The sequence below is a fragment of the Macaca fascicularis genome, chromosome 6 (assembly GCF_037993035.2).
Source record: "Macaca fascicularis isolate 582-1 chromosome 6, T2T-MFA8v1.1".
Classification (NCBI taxonomy): Eukaryota; Metazoa; Chordata; class Mammalia; order Primates; family Cercopithecidae; genus Macaca; species Macaca fascicularis.
The window spans coordinates 179,453,553-179,475,536 of NC_088380.1; the positions used below are offsets into that span (position 1 = coordinate 179,453,553).

General features: G+C 50.2%; 1 protein-coding gene across 1 annotated transcript in view; it reads left to right on the forward strand.

Moving 5' to 3' along the window:
- The first annotated feature begins 3,357 nt into the window (after window positions 1–3,357).
- The window catches only part of NEURL1B (neuralized E3 ubiquitin protein ligase 1B), a 50,331-nt gene continuing 31,704 nt past the window's right edge, over window positions 3,358–21,984 (forward strand). Inside the window, exon 1 of the mRNA XM_045394512.3 lies at window positions 3,358–3,553. Within this exon, the coding sequence (XP_045250447.1) occupies window positions 3,523–3,553 (31 nt within the window). The 5' untranslated portion in view covers window positions 3,358–3,522. The remainder of the gene's footprint in view (window positions 3,554–21,984) is intronic.

Below are 21,984 nucleotides of genomic sequence, written 5' to 3' on the forward strand. Positions count from 1 at the left end.
GTTCCACCGTGTCCCGGCCAGCCCTGCTTGGGAGCTAGTGGGAAGAGGTGAGATTGGAAGAGGCGACAAAAATGGGAGGCCCGCATCCCAGGAGATTAGCTTGGTACACAAGCTGCAAAGACAGGGGAGCACCTCTGCATCCTCTCAGTGTCAGTAGAGGCAGGGCCAATCAGACCTGTAAACCTCAAACCATAAATCACCCCCATGGCTTCATGTGGGTTGTAGGGGCTCAATAGATGATTGTACTGGAAAGTATACTTTAGAAGACACGTGACTCAAGAAGCCCCTCCTCAACTGGCTGGCAGGGAATATATGGTTTCTATTTGCACACCTCCTGGAACAGGGATCTCCCTCTCTCCCAAAGCCACCCTTCCACCTTTGTGGACCAGCTTTGTCTTCCTTCTCTAGTGTGGTGCCCAGAGCCAAAGCGACTTCTGGAATGGTTTAACCAACATGCACTGGAGCAACAAGCCCCTCCTTTGTCCTAAAGACTATATTTCTGTTAATGCATCCCCATTTTGCTCATTTGCTTACTTTCCCTACACATATCACTATTCATCAAACCAGGGTGCAGGGCTACTAACAGCTAAAACTCATTCCCTCACAGCCCTTTCTCTCCTCTCCCTTCTTCTCTCCCTCTCTTATTCCCCTTCTCCCTTTCTCCATTCCTTCTTTCTTCCCTCTCTTCTTCTTTCCTGTTTTTCTCTCAGCTCAGGGCAATGCATCTCTGCAGTCAATTTATACAAATGTGTATTGAGCACCTGTGTCTGCCAGCCCTGTTCTGAGCACTGGGGTTTCATAGACGATTACAGCTTGCTTCCTGCCCACAGGAGCCTCCTGTCTGGCAGTGGAGGGGATAGAAAGTAACAGCTACAACACCTGTCTTGAGGGTGTAATTGAGGGACAGCACAAAGTGCAGAGGGACCTCAGAGGGGTAAGCAACTACTGTATGTGCCCAAATATAAGGCAATCCAAATAAAGTTTACAGGCACTCCCCCTTCTCCCTGTGAGAAGATGCACTTTATTGCTGAATAATATAAACTTAATGGGGTGAAGATGAAATAGCCATCTACTTATAATATTTCATTTATTACTTTAGTTATATAAACATATTTACAATTATTCCCATATAAAATACTAATATGGAAAGATCGCTTTTGTCAGTTTCAAATTTCAGGAAACAATTTGATTCCAATTCATTTCTGTATGGCTTTGACACTAGTGTCACCATCGTGTGGGGTGGGGGGCAGGCAGCTTTTTACTAAAGCACGTCCTACTCTCAGAGATCCAGATGCTAACACACAGCGCTTTCGAATCCATGTGTCACGCAACCGCTGGGCACTGTGTCTCCACATCACAGGTCCAATCCGCATCACATTTTGACAGTGGGGATTCATTTGCTGCAGGTGAGCATATGTGATCTGTACAACCCGGCCACTTACTAAGGTATCTGAAAGTGGCCTTTAAAAGGCCTATTCACAACAACCTCTAACCTTTGCCGTCACAAAGTCATGTTTGTTTGGATTGCCTTATCTGAGGAAAATTCCCTCGATTCCCTTTATAAAATTGCAACCTCCATATGCAACCCAATCTCACATAGATTAAAGGAGGATCAGCCGGGTGAGGTGGCTCAGGCCTGTAATTCCAGCACTTTGGGAGGCTGAGGCAGAGGAACTGCTTAAGGTCAGAAGTTTGAGACCAGCCTGGCCAACATGGTGAAACCTCATCTCTACTAAAAATACAAAAATTAGCGGGGCGTGGTAGTGGGTGCCTGTAATCCCAGCTACTCGAGATGCTGAGGCAGGAGAATCGCTTGAACTCAGGAGGCAGAGGTTGCAGTGAGCCAAGATTGTGCCATTGCACTCCAGCCTGAGTGACAGAGCGAGACTGTCTCAAAAAAAAAAAAAAAAAGGAGGATCATGCTAACGGACCTTTCTCAAACAGAACTTTAGGGTTAAAAATTAAGTCACTGAGCGAGCACCTGTAATATGAGAAATTTATAACTCAAATACAAGGCAATCTTATGTTCAGACATATGACGTCAGGGTGGGGTGGGGAATCAGGTTTCCCGGAAGTGGAAGCTTGGAGCTGACTTTAAAGACCCGAGAACCCTCTGGGATGGGTCATGTACGGTAAACAGAAGGCACCGGAGATCCAGAAGGCTGTCTCCTGAATATCCCGCTTTTATTCGCATAGCTTTCAGGCCAGTTTTGCCCTGTATCATTGGAAGGTCTTGGGCACCTCTCTTCCACTCTCAGAGCCTCAATTTCCCTATCTGTGAAATGTAAGTAATAATACATATTTCATAAGGTCTCAAGGGATACAAAAGCATGGAAAATAGAATTGAAAAAAACAACTCATTTGGAATCGGGTCTTCTTGGGGAAGTCATTGCCCTTCCTGGGCCTCAGTGTTCCAACCTGTGAAATGGAGCTGGAGAAGGGCACAGCTGCACTTCCCACTGAGTGTGGTCCAGGTGCCTGAATGAAGAATGCCTGTTACTGCCTCTGCCAGGAACACTCTACCTATCTCTTCCCATGGCCAATGCCTTCTAGTCCATCAGGTGGAGCTTATGTGCCCCCACCCCAGATTCTCCCTAAGCCCCCAAATAATGTCATCTCATCACTCTACTGGGATCTGTTTTATTTTCTTCCCGGCTTTGATTATTATATAATGTGATCGTAATTGCTTGTTATTTCTATCTTCAGCATGCCATCTCCAGGGCAGTGGGGACCTTGTCTGTATCTACCCGGCCCAGCACAGTGCCTGGCGCATAGAATGTGCTCAATAAATATTTTAACGAATGAGCGAATAAATTAATGAATATGGGTTCCCTCCTCCCAATCTTTGGACACTAGGTTTCTTCTATTCCTCGGCATGTGGCCTAAGGGATGGAAAAGACTCCACCCAAACCCGGGAACCCTGGGTGTACTGTCTCCAAGCCCTTTACGCGGTCCCAGGCGCCCTTCTGCCTCTGTGCAAGTTCCCCCGCGGCCAAAGCACTCTCCAAAGAGGTCTGCCGGGGCTAGGACTTGGCCGGCTGGGGTCCCGCGCCTGGAAGAGGGCCTGGCACACAGTGGGCCTTCTCAAAGTGTTAGAACAAACGGGTGACAGGCCAGCAGACTGCCGATCCTGGCACCCGAGGGCACCCAGCTGCCCTGCGCGCCTTCCCGGCCCGGGCGCGGGAGCGGCGAGGGCGGGAGGCTTGGCTGTGCTTCTCCCGCCGCCTGGTGCAAACTTTCAAAAGATGCGGCGGCCGCGGCCCCGCCCCTGCACTGTTGCAGGCGGTGGGAGGCGGGGGCGGAGCCGGCGCGCCCGGGCCGGTGGCTCCGCCTCCTCCTCCCGCAGGCGCCGCCGCCGCCTCCTTCCCGGCTCCCGCCCCAGCTGCCGCCCGCCGGCTCGCCCGTGCAGCGGCGATGCCCCGGAGCGTCGACCCCGGTCCTGGTCTCTGGCCCGCCGCGTAATTAGCCTCCGCGCGCCCAGAGCGCGCCGCCGCCGCCGCCAACGCCGCGCCCGACGCAGCGATGGGCAACACGGTGCACCGGACCCTGCCAGGTACGCCGGGGAGCCCTGCCCGGGAGGCGGGCGCCGGGCTTCTCTCCTCTGGGGGACCCGCTGGGTGACTCCTGGAGAGCCACCCCACGCCCCTTGGAGCCCTCGGCGCGCAGCGGGCTGGAGTCTCCGGTACCTCCCGGACCCCAGCTCGGCGCGCGCCCCGCGGCTGGGCTTTGCGCTCCGGGAGGGCGGGTGCCGCGTCCTGGTTACCTTGGGGACCCCAGTCCTCATTCTCCCGGCTTTGGCCAGATGCGCAAAAAAGGCCGCTGGGGCGATGCCGCGCGCCCCCTCGCCTTTGTTCCAGCCCGAGGGCGCTGATGAGCAAACTCAAGGCGACCTGGGTGGGGGTGACTGGAGCCGGGCTCGCCAGGGCTTCCGACGGCCAGAAGCCACCCGTGGTGCCGAGACTGCAGCTGCCGAGAGTGAGGGGTGCTCGCAAGGGCACCCCAGTTTCCAGCCTCCCAGCGCCCCCGCGGCACATGCTGCCTTGCTTTGGCCACGTTCCCACGCGCACCCCGGTTGCGCCCCCCTCTGGTGTCCGCTCCACTGGGGACTCCTTCGCCCCCTCGGAGTCGCTGCTGCAGATCGCTTCGCCCCCTAGTCTGGGGGAAATTCCCCCAGAATTTCGGGGACAGGAGTGAGGGTTATCCGGAGCAGGGTAACGGGGTAGAAGGAGGCCTTACTGGAAAATACATGGTAACTGTGGGAACAGAGCAGCGGTCCCGCGCCCGCGCGCGCCCGTGGAGGCTCAGTGCCCAGCACTTTGCATACCCCAGCTCGGTATGCAAAGAAGCTTCGCGATAAAGATGTGTATCCCAGTTTTACAAATAAAGAGATTGAGTGTCAGAAGAGGTGAAATGACTCACCCCAGGTTACACAGCTAGTAGTGGGAGAATCTGGAGTGGGACCTGTGTCTGCCCTCCCTCCCCTCACACGCCCAAGTCTTTAGAAGTATTTTGTCTTAAGGCTGAGCCTTTGTAGCATCCTTTGAGCAAAAGGTGAGAGGAGTGTGTGTGTGTTTAAAGCACAAAGGCTCGGCTCGGTGGGGAAGCAAGTCAGCTGTGAGGTTAATTGAGTGTGAGGTTCTGGAAGAGGGACATATCACCCCATCTCTGCTATAACACTCCCATATAGCTCTCCCTTCTAGGCATTACATGCAGTTAAAGAATAACTTCCCCTGGAGCGGGTTGGAATGGACAGTGCTGAGCCCAGGATTCCCAGGGTCAGCTTAAGGAAGAGGAGCCAACTCCTACTTTACAAGCCTCTGAGCTACTGCACTCAAACGTTCAAGTTCCCAGAGAGCTGAAGTCATAAGCAGAGTCACCAGCTAGTCAGTGGCAGAGGTGGAATTAGAACGCAGGTCTGCTTACTGGAGGGTGGCCTCTACCTCCTGTGGACAGGGCTATTGCCAGGTTGGGGGAGAACCCACCCGCGGGTCAGGAGATAGCTGGGGATGTTGGCAAATAGGGCAGCAGATATTCTCGCCATAAAGACCCTGGGATGAGGCACCTCAGCACAGGCCCGTTTGCTTGGTTTCTTAATTTAAAAATGTTTATACTATTCTAGTAAAAAGCCATTCTGCCACCTGTGGGTCAGCCTTGGGGTGCGTAAAGGGACAGACACACGCCAGGCAGGCTAAATATAGCTGGAGATTTATGTATTCTCCATCCCTCTCAACCCTCTTTCTGTGGGCTGGGCCACCCTAGGCTGGGAGCCTGCAGTTAAGGTTGGTTACCCACTGCAGTGTCTAAGTATGGGGAAGTCAGACTCTCCTCTGGGGCTTGAAGCTTGCACTGAGTTTGAGGAAGGGGTCAGAACTGGAATTCCTGAGTCACATCGGGTGGCTGGTGCCAAGAATATGAAGAGCCGTTAATTGTTTTCCGACCTACCAGTAATGAGTTTCTTTCACACCCTGTGCTGTTTTTTATACCTCTGTGCTTGGCATGTGATGGTCCTCACGCATGGACTGTCCTTTCTTGTCTAGTCTGCCTTTCAAAATCCAGTTGTCGTTACCTCCTCCAGGAAGCCTTCCCTGACCACCCACAGTCTCATCCTTTGCTCTGCTACCTGGATACCTGAAGTCCCTTCCTGCTCATCGTTGCAATGACTGCATTGTCATTGCCTGTCTCTGTGACTCTTTGGGGTTCCCTGAGGACAGAGCCCTTGTCTTGATCATCTTGTATCCCTGGTTGCCTATCCCAGAGACTGGTGCCTGGCAAGGGCTCAAAAACTGGTGCTGGAGCTCAAATGTTGCCTGAATCTTAGGCTGAAGGAACACTTGGCACAGTCTTGCCCTGTAGAATCCTTGTGCTTTCGTTCTCAGGAAAAGGACACATGCGTGGGGTTCTTTCTGCGGGACTTGAAATAGAGAGCTGGCATTTGCTGAGCACCTGGATTCCATGCCAGGCTTCCTGCATATGTGGCTTCATTTACACGCCAAGCATGCTTCTCCTCAAGGCTTCTGCACTTCCTGATCCCTCTCCCCGGCACATTGTTCTCCCCTCCTCCCCATGGCTCCCACCAGGCTTCCTTGGGGTCTCTGCTTGAATGAGGGGCCTGCTGTTGCCCCAACCCCACTCACTCCTTTGACCCAGCTTTAAGTTTCTCCTTAGCATGTGTCACTATGCGACACGCTATATGTGTAGTTAGCAGTTTCTTATCTGTCTCCCCAGGGAGATTTTGTCCATTTTATTCACTGCTATATGTTTAGCACCTGGAGCAGTGGCTAGTGCAGAGTAAATGTTCAGTAAGTATGCGTTGGATGGGATGAATGGATGAATTTAATTCTTCTGACATCCCTGGAGTGTAGGCATTATCATCTCCATATTACAGTTGAGAAGCCAAGGCTCAGAGAGGTAAAGTGGCTTGTCCCAGCTCACACAGTTCATCTAGTTCGCAGAACAGGGATTGAAATCTAGGTTAACTTGGCTCCAAAGTCCTGCATTCTTATTCTGACATGCTGTGGCCTCCCAGCCCGTGATTTAGATAACATTTATTGGGTTCCCCACCATGCACGTGGCATACTACACAACACAATAAGGAAATGCCAAAGAAAGGGAAGATTCTTTATGATCGATTGCGGAAGCCTCTTAGCAGCTCTTGCAAAGTGCATCAGCATAATCCGAGAAATGCCCTTTAAACAGAACTGTGCAGCACAGGACCTCATATCTACTAAGCTCCTACTGTGTGCTCTACATTCTCTTTCCAGTTGCAACTCAACCCTGCAAAGTAAGGTGCCATTCTCCTCCATTTTAAAGAGATTAAGACACTTGCATACAGTTAAACAGCGGCAAAGCTGGGCTTAGAAGACTGGGACCTGTCTGACTCCTAATGCCGTGTAGTCCTTCTCTCTCGAATCCGTTAGCCTTCATCTGGGTTTTTGAAGGGAGAAAAAAAGCATAAGCAGGTAGGGATAGGGGAGGGCAGCATTCCAGGATGAGAGTGAGGGGAGGTGGAGGGAGGGACTCATCCCCTTCTTCTCCTAACAGTACATTCCAATCCCTTCCCTCTGGCCTCTGGGGCTTGCCCGCAGCTCTGGTTGGAGAATACACTAAATTCAAACTACAGGTTGGCTTTAATCATTAAGTTGGCCCACCCTTGGCCAAACCAACAGCTTTTTCGTATTAGCTCAATAATCGGGCATTCCAGAACTTTGGAGTGAGGAAAGTGTGTTGATCCCGCTCTATACCACGCCCTTGGTCAAGGGCTTTACCCACAGTATCTATTTGAAATCCTCATTACAACCCTTTAGAGGAACTATATTTATCCCCATTTTACAGGGCAGCAAGTGGAGGCTCAGAGAGGTCAAGGACACAGAGTAAGGGGAGAAGCAGCCTCCCCTAACTTATGTGGACAGTCTGCAAGTGCTGCATCCAGACAAAGAAGCACTCGCCTACCCCAGACCCTCTGACATTCTCACTTGCAGAGCCCCTTTCTCTTTTTGGCCCAGATAAGGGGCCATGCGGATGCTGAGCCTACCCGGGACACATCTGCTGCTCCCTGCCTTCCTATCTGAGCCATGGGTGGTGTTGCTCCTAGGGCCTGGCAGCCACTGTTTTCCCTGGATCTGGACTTTCTCAGCTCTTGGGAGGACAGCGACCCTTGTCACCCTCCTTCCAGCCACGGCAATACTGCATGGATGGCCCACGGAGTGATATTGCCTTTCCTCTTTCTACCTCTCCTCCTCCTTCCCCAGTCACCACTTCACGTTCAGTTGGTCTTTACCTTGCTTGTCTTGTCCCATCTTGCTCCCTTCTACCAGGTCATTAAGAACCACCTCTATCAGTGATTCTGTAGAATCAGAATCACTTGTTACCCTCATGAGCTGGCCCTAGTAGAAGGGGCCAACATGCTCTAACAGAACGGGACACCCAGTTGGTTACATCACTAGAGAGCACAAGGTCCTGCTACCCTGTGACTCAGAGAGGGACAGTCAGCACCCAGTGCTCCAAGCAAGGCCTGGCCACCAGACCATGTGGTCTCTCCACCGTGGGTTGTGACCAGCTGTAAAAAAATCTTTAATGACATAGAATTTAAAAAATCTTCTGCATTTATGTAGTAAGAGTATTTTTGCTTCATAAACTTTTCAGTTGCGCATGCGGGTGTGTGTGAGATGTATGTGTGTTTTGTGTGTTGCCATGTAAAATGCATTTCTTTCCCTGGGTCACAGCGGGAGCTGTTGGGAGCTGGAAGGCCCCTGGCCTACAGCAGTGCAAGGCTGGTGTTATGGTGTTAGACTCACATCTTACAGTCAAGCTGCCTGGGTTCAAATTTCAGCTCAGCCAATTCCCAGTGGCATGACCTCTCTGTGCCTCAGTTTCCTCACAGGGAGACTAGGGGTAGCTCCTTCATGGTTGGTAGGGGTGGGAATTATGTGGAATAGAGAAAGCGAGTGTTCAGCACATGCCCGGGATGGTAGCCATCGTGGTTCTGGGAAGAGAGGCCTCGGGCCTGCTCCTGGAGTCCCTGGACTCCAGCGGGTGGCTGACAGGTGCCCTTCACCCCTTGCCTTGAAAACCCTGCCCCAGGTGACCGCAAGCCTCAAACCAAGGGGCTGAAGATGGGGAGGCACCCCTTTCCTGTCCACTGACAGCAGTTCCCAAGGGTTCCTTGGGCTGTTTCCTGAACACCTGATTTCTGCTAAGAAGGATCTACCTGGTGGGTTGCATTTACAGTTCTCCTGTGTTCACCAAACCTCTAGGCCAGGCTCCATGCTGGGCAGGGGAACACAGCCTGGGTTTAGGGACTCAAGTTCTAGCAGGAGAGACCAACAAGGGCACAGCAGTTAAAGTACATGGTGTCGGGGGAGCTCAGGGAGTTGACAGCCCAGAAGATGATGCAGGGGAGGCTTCCGGGAGGAGGCGCACTCTGTCTAGCTCACACCGGAAAGAAGAGACATCAGCTAGGAGAAGGGGAGTGAGAAAGGCTGTTCAGGGCACCATGTGCAAAGGCCTGAGGGAGGGGGAGCAGCACAGGTGGGGGGAGCTGTGGAGTTCTGAGGACTCTAGTGTAAATGGGGATGGGATGTGAGGTCACAGCAGTGGGAAAGGCTGGAGGCAGGGGCAGGTGGGGGATAGGTGGAGGCTTCTTATAGGCCGGGCTGCAGTCAGGAGGCTTGGATTTCTCAGCTAGCACACTCCCAACCGGGATAATGTGCTGTGTTTGCCAGCAGGGGCGTAGCATTTTCCCTGGGCTGGACCTCAAGGGCCGCTCAGCACAGGCTGTTTAATCTCCCCCATGGAGAAGAGTCAGCTCTGCCTCTCTTTTGGACCAAAGGGCCTTCTGTACTTATGGTGCTCTCTGAGGGCTTAAAATAGAAGCCCAGAAGCCAGGTGTGTGATTAGAGCTTAAAGCAGAGAGGGAAGAGGGAGGGCGCCAGGTCGCAGCCTGGCAGGTAGCACACGCTCACCTGGGCAGCGTTGTGGGGTGGTCCAAGCTCGTGCACACCTGCCCCGCACTGGGCCCTTTATCCCATCCCATTGAAACCATCATGAGAGCCTTGCGAGGCAGTCTTCTCATGTCACAGAAGGGGAAACTGAGGCTCAGAGGGGTAGTGAGACCTGCCCAGCCCAGGTGGCCAGGAAGTGGCAGAGCGAATTGGATCGCAGGCATGCTGGGCTCCACACCCCTTCCCCCCATCCCACGGGGCACTGCACCCTGGGGTCCCTTGGGGCTCCTCTTGCTGACTTGCTGCTGCCCCTTGTCCTCATCCTGAGCACCTGAGCCCCACCCTTCTTGCAGGTGCACCCCCTTTGCCCTCTGAAGATGAATTACTTCTGTCCCCAGCAGCCAAAATGAAGCTGCACCTAGAAAAGCCGCCTGCCCCCACCCACCTCAGCCCAGGCCTGCAGACTCTGGAAATCTTGCCCGAGAGGAGAAGGGGTGAGCTGCGTTCTGTGCTCCTTCTTCCTGCGCAACTAGGACTCGGGCTCCTGACTCATCTGCCTGGTAAAAACTGGCCCATGCTGCCACCCCCAGCCCCCAGTGGCAAGCATCACAGTGCTCCCAATACCTTCCCTGGGCCCAGGGTGCTCGCAGGCCCTTCCCCCACCCTGGACCTCCAGGCAGCCCCCAGCAGTCAGTGAGCAAGGGCCCAGGTGAGGGTGAGAGCCCTTTGTCATCCAGGCCCGCATCTGTCCTGCAGGTGAGAAGCATCCTGTCCCCATGCTGTGCCCCCAGCAGCAGCAGAGTAACTGCACGGGCTGGGGTCCTTCCTTCTCGGGTCTGAGTCTGGGCCTTGCCCCTTTTTAGCCAGACAAGTGACTTAACCTCTCTAAGCCTCGGTTTCCTCTTCTACGGAAAGGGGAGAATGATGTTACCTCTCAGGCATGCCAAGTGTCCAGCAGATACTAAGTGCTCACACGTAGCACCTGCTAGGATTATGTATTCACTGGGAGAGGAGCCGCTGCTCCACACTGAGCTTAGGATTGGGTGCTCTTAAGGGAGACAGACACAAAAGAATAACCACTAACTTGTATCACGTAGCCCGTCTGTGCCAGACATGTTCTCAGCAGGCACATCCATGCCTATCAGGACAAGCCCTGTAAGATGGCTCCTATTATTATTGCCCCAACTCTTGGGAGAACATAGGCACAGAGAGGGAAGGTAACTTTCCCAGGGAGCACAGCTCAAGCAGTCCCACATGATTCCAGCTACAGGGAAGGAACGTCAGTGTGGACGGGAGTGTTGGGTCAGGGTGGAGGGTTCCCATAGGGGCCATTTCCCATTTGCACTGGAAGCCCTCATCGTATTTGGCAGAAATCTGTAAGCATTTAGAAATCTTGGCAGGTTCATTTTTAATTGCTCACCTAGTTCTTTTAGTTTTGTCTCACGTCATACCTCTAGGCATGGGTGGGGGCCCTCTCCAGGCAGCCTGTGGGTTCACCGTGGAGATTCCCAGCAGGTAGCCCCCAAGGTCTGGTGTGTGGATCTCCAATTCCCTGCCAAGGCAGGTCAGGGGAGAGTGATGCCCTGAGGGCTTTCTGGGCAGCAAAGGCCATGCCATCCCCGGGGAAGAAAAGACTCTCCAGCAGCGTAGTCTGGGAGGGCCGTGGTGACCTGAGAGCTGCAGACCTGAAGGGGAAGGGCACGGTGGACCCAGTGCAGACATGACCAGTGTGTAGACATCACAGGAGAGCAGATTCCGGTTCAGCCAGAGGAGGAACTGTCTAACTGTGGGAACTGTCTGGAACTGGAAAGCGGGGAGAGCATGCCTGTCACTGGAGTACACAGGTAATTAGCCCAGCTGGGACTTGACATGGTTCTTGCAAAAGCCCTGGAGTATCCAATGCATTTCAGATGAATTGTCCACGAAGATGCCTTTTGACCCTGGGGTCTTCCGGGCAATGCCTTCCAGCGCCCATCTGCTGAACTCCTGCAGAGCCCTTCACTTTTTTTTTTTTTTTTTTGAGACGGAGTCTCACTGTGTCTCCCAGGCTGGAGTGCAGTGGTGTGATCTCGGCTCACTGCAAGCTCCGCCTCCCGGGTTCACGCCATTCTCCCGCCTCAGCCTCCCAAGTAGCTGAGACTACAGGCGCCCGCCACCACGCCCGGCTAGTTTTTTGTATTTTTAGTAGAGACGGGGTTTCACCATGTTAGCCAGGATAGTCTCGATCTCCTGACCTCGTGATCCACCCGCCTCGGCCTCCCAAAGTGCTGGGATTACAGGCTTGAGCCACCGCGCCCGGCCTTTTTTTTTTTTTTAAGACAGTCTTGCTCTGTTGCCCAGGCTGGAGTGCAGTGGCGCAACCTTGGCTCGCTGCAACCTTTGCCTACCGGATTCAAGCAATTCTTCTGCCTCAGCCTCCCGAGTAGCTGAGACTGCAGGCATCCGCCACCACACCCAGCTAAATTTTGTATTTTTAATAGAGATGGGGTTTCACCATGTTGGTCAGGCTGGCCTTGAACTCCTGACCTCAGGTGATCCACCCGCCTCGACCTCCTGAAGTGCTGGGATTACAGGTGTGAGCCACCACTCCTGCCTGGCACCCTTCACATCTCACTTAGACAGTCCCCCTTTCAGTTCTAGGAGGGTTTAGAACCACTTTATAGATCAGGACATATAAGGCACAGGACAGTGACTCCACCTGCCTCAGCTCAGTTCTCATACCTCCCTGTGTCCACCCAGCCTCAGAACTTTCAGACAGCGGCAGGTGTTTCTGAGCAGAGTTTGGGACAGCCATCCCAGGACCACAGACCCAGCCCACTCATCCCTTCTTCTTTCATTTTCTTATTACCAGGACTCAGGGCCACCCAGAGCTGGCCTCTTGCCTCACTTCTAGGCAGAGGGGAAAGTTCTTTAATGAATAAGCCATTTGGGGAAATTGGTGGGGTGGAGGTGTCTTGGGCAGTATTGGCACTTGGCAGAATGCCCACAGCTATTAAACAGTGTACTTTGTTTACAACCTCAACATTACACATTGTTTATATCACAATTGCATCCCTCAGGCATGTGTTTTCTTTCCTTCTGCTACAAGGATGATGGATTTATGAGATGGGTCAGCACTGTACTCGTGTCTCCATGGCCAGGTCTGCCTGGTAACTTTCCAGTCCAAACAAGCAGATCTCCACATCTCAGAAAAGCTTCACTTCCCTTAAAGTTTGGGCCATTCAAGAGCGGGAGATGGCAGAGTGGAATTTCCATGTCTCTGCAAGAACTTCAGCCCTGCAGATAGGTCACTCAGAGGCTCTGTTCCCAGGACCAGAGGGTACTCCAAATCCCCATTCCAGCTCCCATGTGGCATATGGGGATACTGAGGACCAGAACCTGGCATAAGGTCACCAGGTGATTACAAATGGGGTCTTTCGCTGGAATCTCAAGAAAGGTGGTAGAAAGGGCGTTGGTTTGGAGGCAGTCCCAAGTTTGAATCTCAGTTCCACTGTCTCTAAGCTGTATGATTGTGGGTAGGTCTGTTCCTCCCTGAGCTGTTACATATAAAGTTTCAGAGCTGCAAAAGGAATAGCACTCAAATATAAAATTTTCTTTTTAATTCTCAGCAAGGCAAGTTACTTCTATAGAAGGGTGTGCCCTTACAGATGGAGCAATGGTGAGTGCACACTTGGACAAGGGAGGGGAAGGGGTTTTTATCCCTGATGCACGTGGCCCCTGCTGCTCTGTCGTTCCCCTATTGGCTAGGGTTCGACCGCACAGGCCAAACTAATTTTGATTGGCTAATTTAAAGAGAATGACAGGGTGAGTGCTTTGGTGGGAGTCAGGGCAGAGCAGGTAGCAGGTGATCGGAATGAGTCAGGGTGGAGTAGGTAATCGAAAAAGTTTGCTTTACGAGGAAGTTTAAAAGTAGAAGGCAAAGAATTGAACATACTGACATATTAATTATTTGAAAAGAAATTTAGAACTCATATCTGACAACCCCTCCCCTTGTATTTCCTTACAGCTTTCTTTGCAAACTATTTTTTTTAAACATGTCTTGGCTTAGTTGTTTTGCTTGATTTTCCAAAAGCAGCAGCTTCTCTGGATAAGGTGGAGGATAGTTAAGTGAGGTTTTCGTAAGTGCCGTTTTTATGAGCCTCTGTATCAACTTACGGATGCATGGTATGACATAGCACCTGACAAAAATAAGTACACCTATTATGGCTGTGAGGGAAATAAGCATTGAGGGTATTATTCCTTTCCATTTACCGAATTACTTTTTTAGCCATCCTATAAAGAGGTCATTTACCCGAGTTGCTGGCTAACTCATTGGATAGAGCAGTCAGACCTTGCAATGCCTTTGTTATACTTCCATCGGGGCAGTGTTATTTGGGATGAAGGTGCAACATTGAGTTCTAATCATGACGCAGACTCTTCCTCTTTCTGCTAATATCATGTCTAAGGCTATCCTATTTTCCTAAGCCACCTGGCTAGTAGTCCCTAATTGTTCAGCTATTCCTTTAACAGCATCTTTAGTGTAGTTAATACATCGCTGTTGGTTGTAATATATGTAGTTTATCCAATCTACATTTTTATTAACTGTCACCTACCAAAATATTGACTCAAATCCTGCAGCTATTTTATTTCGGGCTTTAAATTGATCTGGTATTTCCCGTGGGACTCCAGTTGCTTTTAAATAGATGTGAGTGTCAAAAGACCCATAAGGGCTTCTCTTGCTTTATGATGTCTTGTTTTTCCTCCCACTGGTTGATGAAATACCAGGGTGAAAGGGGTAGCCAATTGGACTAAAGCGCAAGTGACACTCCAGTTATTCGGCAGAGTGTCCAGTAAAGGTCCACCACAATACCACCATACATCCGCTCAGGGATGAACAAGAAAGGCTGACTTATTGGTAAGCTCTTGAAAGTTCTTAAGCTCACTGCATCCCTTCAGGTCTCCAAGGAAGGCTAAGTTTCCTCTCTGTCATGAGAGACACGAAGTGAACTTATTGGGAGACGGAAGCTGGATGACCCTCGGGGGCTGACCTGCAGGGTTCCGAACTTTGGGATATAGCAGAAAGAGCTTGGCACGACTTATTACTCCAGGCTGTAGAATCCTGGAAAAGAGCTACCATGCAGTCCATGCCTGGTCGACTGGAGGACCACCTTAGTGGAAAGGGGACAATTTGGGCCTCCGGCCTGCCATGTACACAAGCATAACAATTGCTTTTGTTTAACGTGTGGATAGAATATTTAATCCATTCCAACCAGGCATTTGCATCTTGGTATTCTGTCTTAATTGCCAAAGTTTAAGTCTTTAACTTCTATGGTCCTCTAGTAAAATGAATGTATGGTTTTTAGGAAATTACAAAAACCGGTTGGGGCAGTCCATCCTTGTTCTTTAGTGGTCCACAGAACATTGGACCAACTGTGGCATAAAAGCTCTACATCAGGTGGCAAGCCTCCTGGTTGACACTGGGGTCTTTATCGAAATCTCCCCAGATTAAATGGTCCCAATTTACTAATGCCTAGTCTGAAGAAAGTCAGGAGGGACAGCGGCACTTTTCTGAAGTAGAGAGCTGTCTTTGACTTGGCAAGTCCCCACAGGGTATAACAAGGCAAGCATTAAATGCAATAGTTTGAGGCAAAATTGACTCGGTTATGTTAATAACTAGATGGTCAGCAATAGAGTGAGGAAGAAGAAAGTGATAGATGAAAGAGTTTAGCTTTAGTTTGGTAGGGTTTTCTCCTGGGACTATGGTCCACGACTCTGGAGGGGGTGGTGCTTTCTTGACTCGGGTGTGATGAGTCCATCCCTTTTTCGCTGTACGAACAGCAGTCTTGGTGGCAAGCAGCACAAGGTAGGGTCCTTCCCAGGCTGGCTTGAGTTTTCCTTCTTTCCACCCTTTGAGGAGAATGTGATCTTCAGGTTGGTGCTGGTTTACTGGAAATTCTAGGGGTGGTACAAGTGCTAAAAGACTTAGTTTTGAGGGAAAGGAGAGTGGAAGATAAACCAAGTATATCATTTCTAAGAAATTGACCTTTTGTTTTAAATTTGGAGACAGCAGTGGACTTTATAGTGCCTGGTGCCTTCTGAGAAATTTCCTTCAGCACCTATTTTTATTAGTTTTTATACTGAAGAAATCCAAACACCATTTTATATTTGACAATGCTTCCTATGATTTTTATACCAGATAAGCTAAATTTCATCTTTATATTAGTATATCAATGTTAAACTTAGTTTTAATAAAACTTTGTAGACATATTTAATTTTTAATGTCTGACCATGAGGCAAGATTTTTATAGACTCTTAACCTTTTACAATTCTTGTTAAAGAGCAGGTTCGTGCTTTAAGAAAAACCCATTGTGTTATTTTAATGTCCAGTTCACAGAAAAACTGGATACCCTTTTAACTTTAGCCAGTATGTTTACACACAGAATTTCCTTTATAATTAACATTTTAAAACTTGCTTAAACCTTCAAAATAAAAAAAAATTTTAACCTTTTAATGCAGGTAAAAATCCATTCTTAGGCCTCTTTATAATCCTTTTACTAAAAGTCTATTTTACTTTCCTTATACACCTTGCACATAAACTTTTTTCAATAGTTTTACATTCAGGAGGCTTAATTACTTTTAAATTATACAACATTTCTTGCATAAATTCCTTTTTATAATACACTTTTTCTTTCACGACTTTCATAGACAATTCTTCAACATGCCTCAACTTTCTGACTTATTGCAAACATCTCTTTCTTTAAACAACCAGTTATTTTAGGATAAGAATTTACCATATAACATTCTTTTTATATAAATTCTCCCCGGCCGGGCGCGGTGGCTCAAGCCTGTAATCCCAGCACTTTGGGAGGCCGAGACGGGCGGATCACGAGGTCAGGAGTTCGAGACCATCCTGGCTAACACGGTGAAACCCCATCTCTACTAAAAAATACAAAAAACTAGCCGGGCGAGGTGGCGGGCGCCTGTAGTCCCGGCTACTCGGGAGGCTGAGGCAGGAGAATGGCGTAAAAACCCGGGAGGCAGAGCTTGCAGTGAGCTGAGATCCGGCCACTGCACTCCAGCCTGGGTGACAGAGCGAGACTCCGTCTCAAAAAAAAAAAAAAAAAAAAAATTCTCCCCGACTTTTTTTTTTTTTTTTCCCTAGAGATGATAACCATTCTTTCCCAAAGCGAACTTCCTTCGTGTCCGTGGACTAGACTGCCTAAAGCCATAAGATTAGAAGTTAGGATAATACATGCTGCACTGTCAACTTTTGGCAAACTTTACTTTTGTTGAAAACTGTATAAGTTTGGGATTTCAACTATCCTTTGCTGTTAATAATACCTCGTTTAGTCCAAATTAACTTAGAATTGGTATAGAGGGTTCCTTCCTGGTTCTGTAAGTACTTTAAGACTTGGCTGAGTGGAAACAGCTCACACTTTGAGCAGACCAATTATCAGGCAATTTTCCTAACTCTGCTTTTACAACAGTTTCCTTATCAATTACTGAATACCTATTGTGTCTTTTTCCCTCATCACCTGGGAGGAGCCATCTATGTCCAGTCCTGAAGGGAGCTCCTCCTAGGTCTGGTCAGACCTTTGTATGGTAATTAAGATTTAGATCCCCTGTTAGGAAACCTGCTGGGTTAAGGGAATTATCAGTGGTTAATGTTAAATCATCTAACAGAATAGCCCCATACTTTAAGATTTTTGAGTTAGTAAACTATTTTTTTTTTTGACTTAGGATAGTTCTGAACTGGTGAGGTGTGCTCACAATGAGGTTTCCTCTAAAAGTTATTTTTCTACTTTTTTCTGTTAGCAAAGCTGTTGCCACTACAGATTGAATGTATTTGGGCCATCCGCAGGGTACTGGGTTAAGGATTTTTGATAGAAGGCTACGGGTTGTCAGTGGCCTCAGTGCTTTTGGGCTATGCTCTTGTTTACACCGACAACAAAGTGGTACCATGGATTGTTATAGGGTCACGGAGAAGACCTTTAATTATCAATTATAGGTTCTAAATGTACCTTGGCTTTTAAAGGACTAGGGTACATTATTTTTTTTCTTGACTACTTGTATATCTCTCCCTTTCTCTTTGACTGTGTCTCTCTGACTCCCTTTTTGTCTGTCTCTTCCTCTCTCTCTTTCCCTCTCCTCTCTCTCTCTGCTGGTCTTTCCTTGCCTCTGCCAGCCGCTTAGGCTGCTGTTCTCCCCTCTCCCTCTTCACCTAGGGGAGGGACCGGCGGGAGTGGAGCTACTCTTTCTTCCCCCAAGAAGAAAGTGGGGGTTTGTGTGAGGTTCAACCCTTGAAATTAGCAGAAGGCTCAACCCCTCAAACCAGGGATGTCTCACCTTGCCTGTCCCAGAAGGCTCAGCCCCTCAAACCAGGGGCTGTCTTGCCTTGCTTGTCCTGGAAGGTTGACCTGTTTCCCCTCTTTCCCCCTCTGAAGGTCCTTTGCACACTTCCCACTCGTGCTGTCCTCTCTGGCTGCTCCCCAAGGGAGAATTAAGCTCCTCTTTGTGTTGGTGTGCTGGTATAAATCCTGTGGCAGGATCCGCCCCAAGCCATATGAGGTAGCTATGGAACCGCGAAGAGGACCCACTCTCTCCGTCCAGCAGTAGGACTTGTCACCATCCACACAAATGACACCACAAGCAACGTGGTTGGTGATCACTCACGCACACACACATTTCGCCCTCTAGAATGTGACCACCAAGGAAGTACTTTACCAGCTTCCACCGCTTCTCCTTCCTTGGTCTATGCACAGAGTCATCACCGCAGTATGTGAGGATCCTTTAAGCTAGGTTGCTGGCCAATTTTTTGGCTTTTTTTTTTTTTCCACCTACTGAGAGCTCGGGTTATTCCTCACACTGGGTGGGTCTTGATTTCTCACCCTTGAGGCTGCCACAATAGGACGGGGTGCACCTCCTCACGAGAACCAAAGACCACCCCTGGAGGGGAATGTAATCACGGGTGAGCCCCCAAATTGTTGTATATAAAGTTTCGGTGCCACAAAAGGAATAGCACTCAAATATAAAATTTTCTTTTTAATTCTCAGCAAGGCAAGTTACTTCATAGAAGGATATGCCCTTACAGATGGAGCAATGATGAGCGCACGCTTGGACAAGGGGAAGGGGTTCTTATCCCTGACGCACGTGGCCTCTGCTGCTGTGTCTTTCCCCTATTGGCTAGGATTAGACCCTGCAGGTTAAACTAATTCCGATTGGCTAATTTAAAGAGAATGAAGGGGTGAGTGTTTTGGCAGGAGTCAGGGCAGAGCAGGTAGCAGGTAATCTGAATGAGTTAGGGTGGAGCAGGTGATCAGAATGAGTTAGGGGGAGCAGGTGATCGGAATGAGTTAGGGGTGGAGTAGATAATCTAAAAAGGTTGCTTTACGAGGAAGTTTAAAAGTAGAAGGCAAAGAATTGAACATACTGACATATTAATTCTTTGAAAAGAAATTTAAAACTCGTATCTAACAACCGCCACGTCCTCATCTTTAGGATGGGGATAATGACAGTCCCTCCCTCCCTAATGGGGCTGTGATGAGGAATAAATAGGAGATTCTAGGAGAAGTCCAAACCCAGCACAAGCTGGGAACTCTGTAAGTGGCCATTACCTTTTTTCCTTGGAGGCAAGGGATCTGTGCTCCCAAAATTGATCTGAGCGGTAGGACCAAATAATCCTGCTATAGACTGTTTGAGTCAGCACCTCACATCCCCATGACAGATGACTGGTTGGCTGGGGAAGCAATTCTGCACGATGACCGACAGCATGCATGGGCTTTGGATTCAGACCTGAGTCGAATCCTCACCCTGCTGCTTATCTGCCTCATGAACTTGTGCCAGCCCCTTACCTTCTCTGGGCCTAAAGTCCCTGTTGTGAAATGGGCTCATAGGGCTATAGAGAGGCCCAGTGAACCAAGGACTGTCAGATCACCAGAACTTAGGACACATGGGATGGAGATTCTAATCAGGGCTCCTGTGGGCAGAGGATTACCCAGGTGCCGAGGCAAGGGACTGAAGGCACAAACTGTTTCAGTACAATAAAGAAACTAGTTAGAATAAGAATAGTCATAATACAAATTAGATATAGAGATGATCATGGACAATTATCAATCATTATAAACATTATTAATCATTAGCTTTTAATATTACTCTTTGTTGCATTACTAATATAACCTAAGAATAACCGGCGGGTATAGGGTCAGATATTGAAGGGACATTGTGAGAAGTGACCTAGAAGGCAAGAGGTGAGCCTTCTGTCACACCCACATTAGGGCCGCTTGAGGGCTCCTTGGTCAAGCAGTAACACCAGTGCCTGGGAAGGCACCTGTTACTTAGCAGACCGCGAAAGGGAGTCTCCTTTCCTTGGAGGAGTCCGGGAACACTCTGCTCCACCAGCTTCTTGTGGAAGGCTGGATATTATCCAGGCCTGCCCGCAGTCATCCGGCGGCCTAAACCCCTCCCTGTGGTGCTGTGCTTCAATGGTCACGCTCCTCTTCCACTTTCATGTTCCTCCCATAGTCCTGGTTCCTCTTTGAAGTCCGTAGTAGAGAGTGGTAGAAGGAATAGTGAAAGTCTTGAAGTCTTTGATATTTCTTATAAGTGCATAGAAGAAAACACTGAGGTATGCTGCCTTCTCTCTCTGCTTCAGCTACCTAAGAAGGGCCCCCTGTCCAGTGATCACATGACTTGCTTCACCTTGTCAATCACTTAGAAGATTCACCCTCCTTACCCTGCCCCCTGGTCTCGTATGCAATCAATAAATATCAGCGCGCCCAGCCATTCGGGGCCACTACCGGTCTCCCAGGCCCAGCTGTTTTCTCTTTATATCTTTGTCTTGTGTCTTTATTTATTACAGTCTCTCGTCTCCGCACACGGGGAGATCACCCACTAAGCCCCGTAGGGCTGGACCCTACAGGCTGCAGAGCATGCCTTCCAAGCACGTAGCCCTTTACCTCTTGGGGAAGGGACAGAAGGCCATGCGGGCTGCCCGCAGGCATCCCCAGTCCACGCTCACCTGCTCTCAAGAGCCCTTCAGGCATCTGGGGGAAGCCCTGCATGGTGGGTGAGCAGGAGAGAGAAGAGAAGGCTGCATCTTCAGAGAAGGACGAGACACGCATCAGAGTCACTCCCTGGGGGGCCTCAGAGCCGAGCATGGCTGGGAAGATGCCATTAGCTGACCTACCTTGTGTCAAGCACTATGCTGTCCTCCTCCCCTGCAGGGATGACTTCTGCACTTTGCCGGCAGGAGCCACAGCATCTTTGTCATAGCCTTGGGAGCCAGGCTGGTATGAGTTCAAACACCCATGCCACAATTCCTGGTCATGGGCAGCTCACCCAACCTCTCTGAGCCGTCCTCCTCCCTGGGAGGGGGTCTGGTAGCCATCACCTCCTCCAGCACTGTCAGGAGGTTCCTGCAAGGTCCTATGGGTGGGGGGCCATTGTCCCCTGGGAGGTCTGCCTCTCCCATCAGGCCCTACCCCCAATTCTTTTTCCGGCCTCAGGGACACTCAGCCCTGGGGCTCCATCCCCCTGCTGTAATCGTCACTTTCTTCCTTTTTTAGATACTTTGCTTATTGTTCGTCCCAAGTTCCGCCAAACTGTGGTCTTTGAGCAGCTCAAAACAAGCTGATTGATGACATCCACCACCATCCCTGCCCCACCCCCAGCCACAGCTTCCTGCCTGAGATGAAGCCAGGGCATTGCTCACCCTCTGTGCCAGAAGGTGGATTAAGCTACTTGTACGTAGTCTAGCTTTCTTCTTGCAGGTCAGGATGTGAGAGACCTTGGGGCCAGCAAGCATTTTGCCCAGCTGTTGGGGTTGTAAAGAACATTTCCTCAGTCCAGGAGCAAGAACAGCATTGCTCCAGGGGAACTTGGGCCAATGGGTCTATTGCTCCAAAAATGCTGCCTTTCAGGCCTTGCAGGTGCTCTCCTGGGGCTGAAGTTGGGAGCAGTCAGGCTTCTGGGCACCACCCAGGCTGGGGGAGTGGCTGTCCTCAAGACAAAGAGAAGGAGAAACGGCAGGCCTGGCAACCTCAGCCAGCTTATCACTGGGCAGCTGCCAGGGGCTGCCAGGAGGAGAAGCAGGCACTGAGGGGCAGGACCGCGTCAACCGTTGGAAGAGATGTTCAAAACCTGGACTGTTTTCTCACGCCTGCCATGCTGGGTCACTTTGACTGGCAGGGAAGAAAGGAAGGCCCAGGGTTTCAATCTCATTTTTCAGAGAGGTGGATCCACAGGGGTTGCTTCCCTGATCCAAACCCTTCAGCAGCCCCCAGAACCTTCTGGAGGACTTCAACCTCCCTGCATGGCCTTTAAGACCCTTTGTGATACTGCCCCTGACTCCCACTCCTCTCCCCTCTCCCTTCTGGCCCGTACTTCTTGCAGTTCCCCAGTGCTCTCAGCTGATTCTCATCTCCAGGCCTTTGCGGGTGCTGTTCCCTCTGCCTGAAACACACTTCCCCATCCTTTATCATCCTCCCAGCCCTGCTTCCTCATTCTGCAGCTTCTCAGTTCCCCCTGAGAAGCTGTCGCCACTGCCCCAGCCCTCCCTGGCCACCAC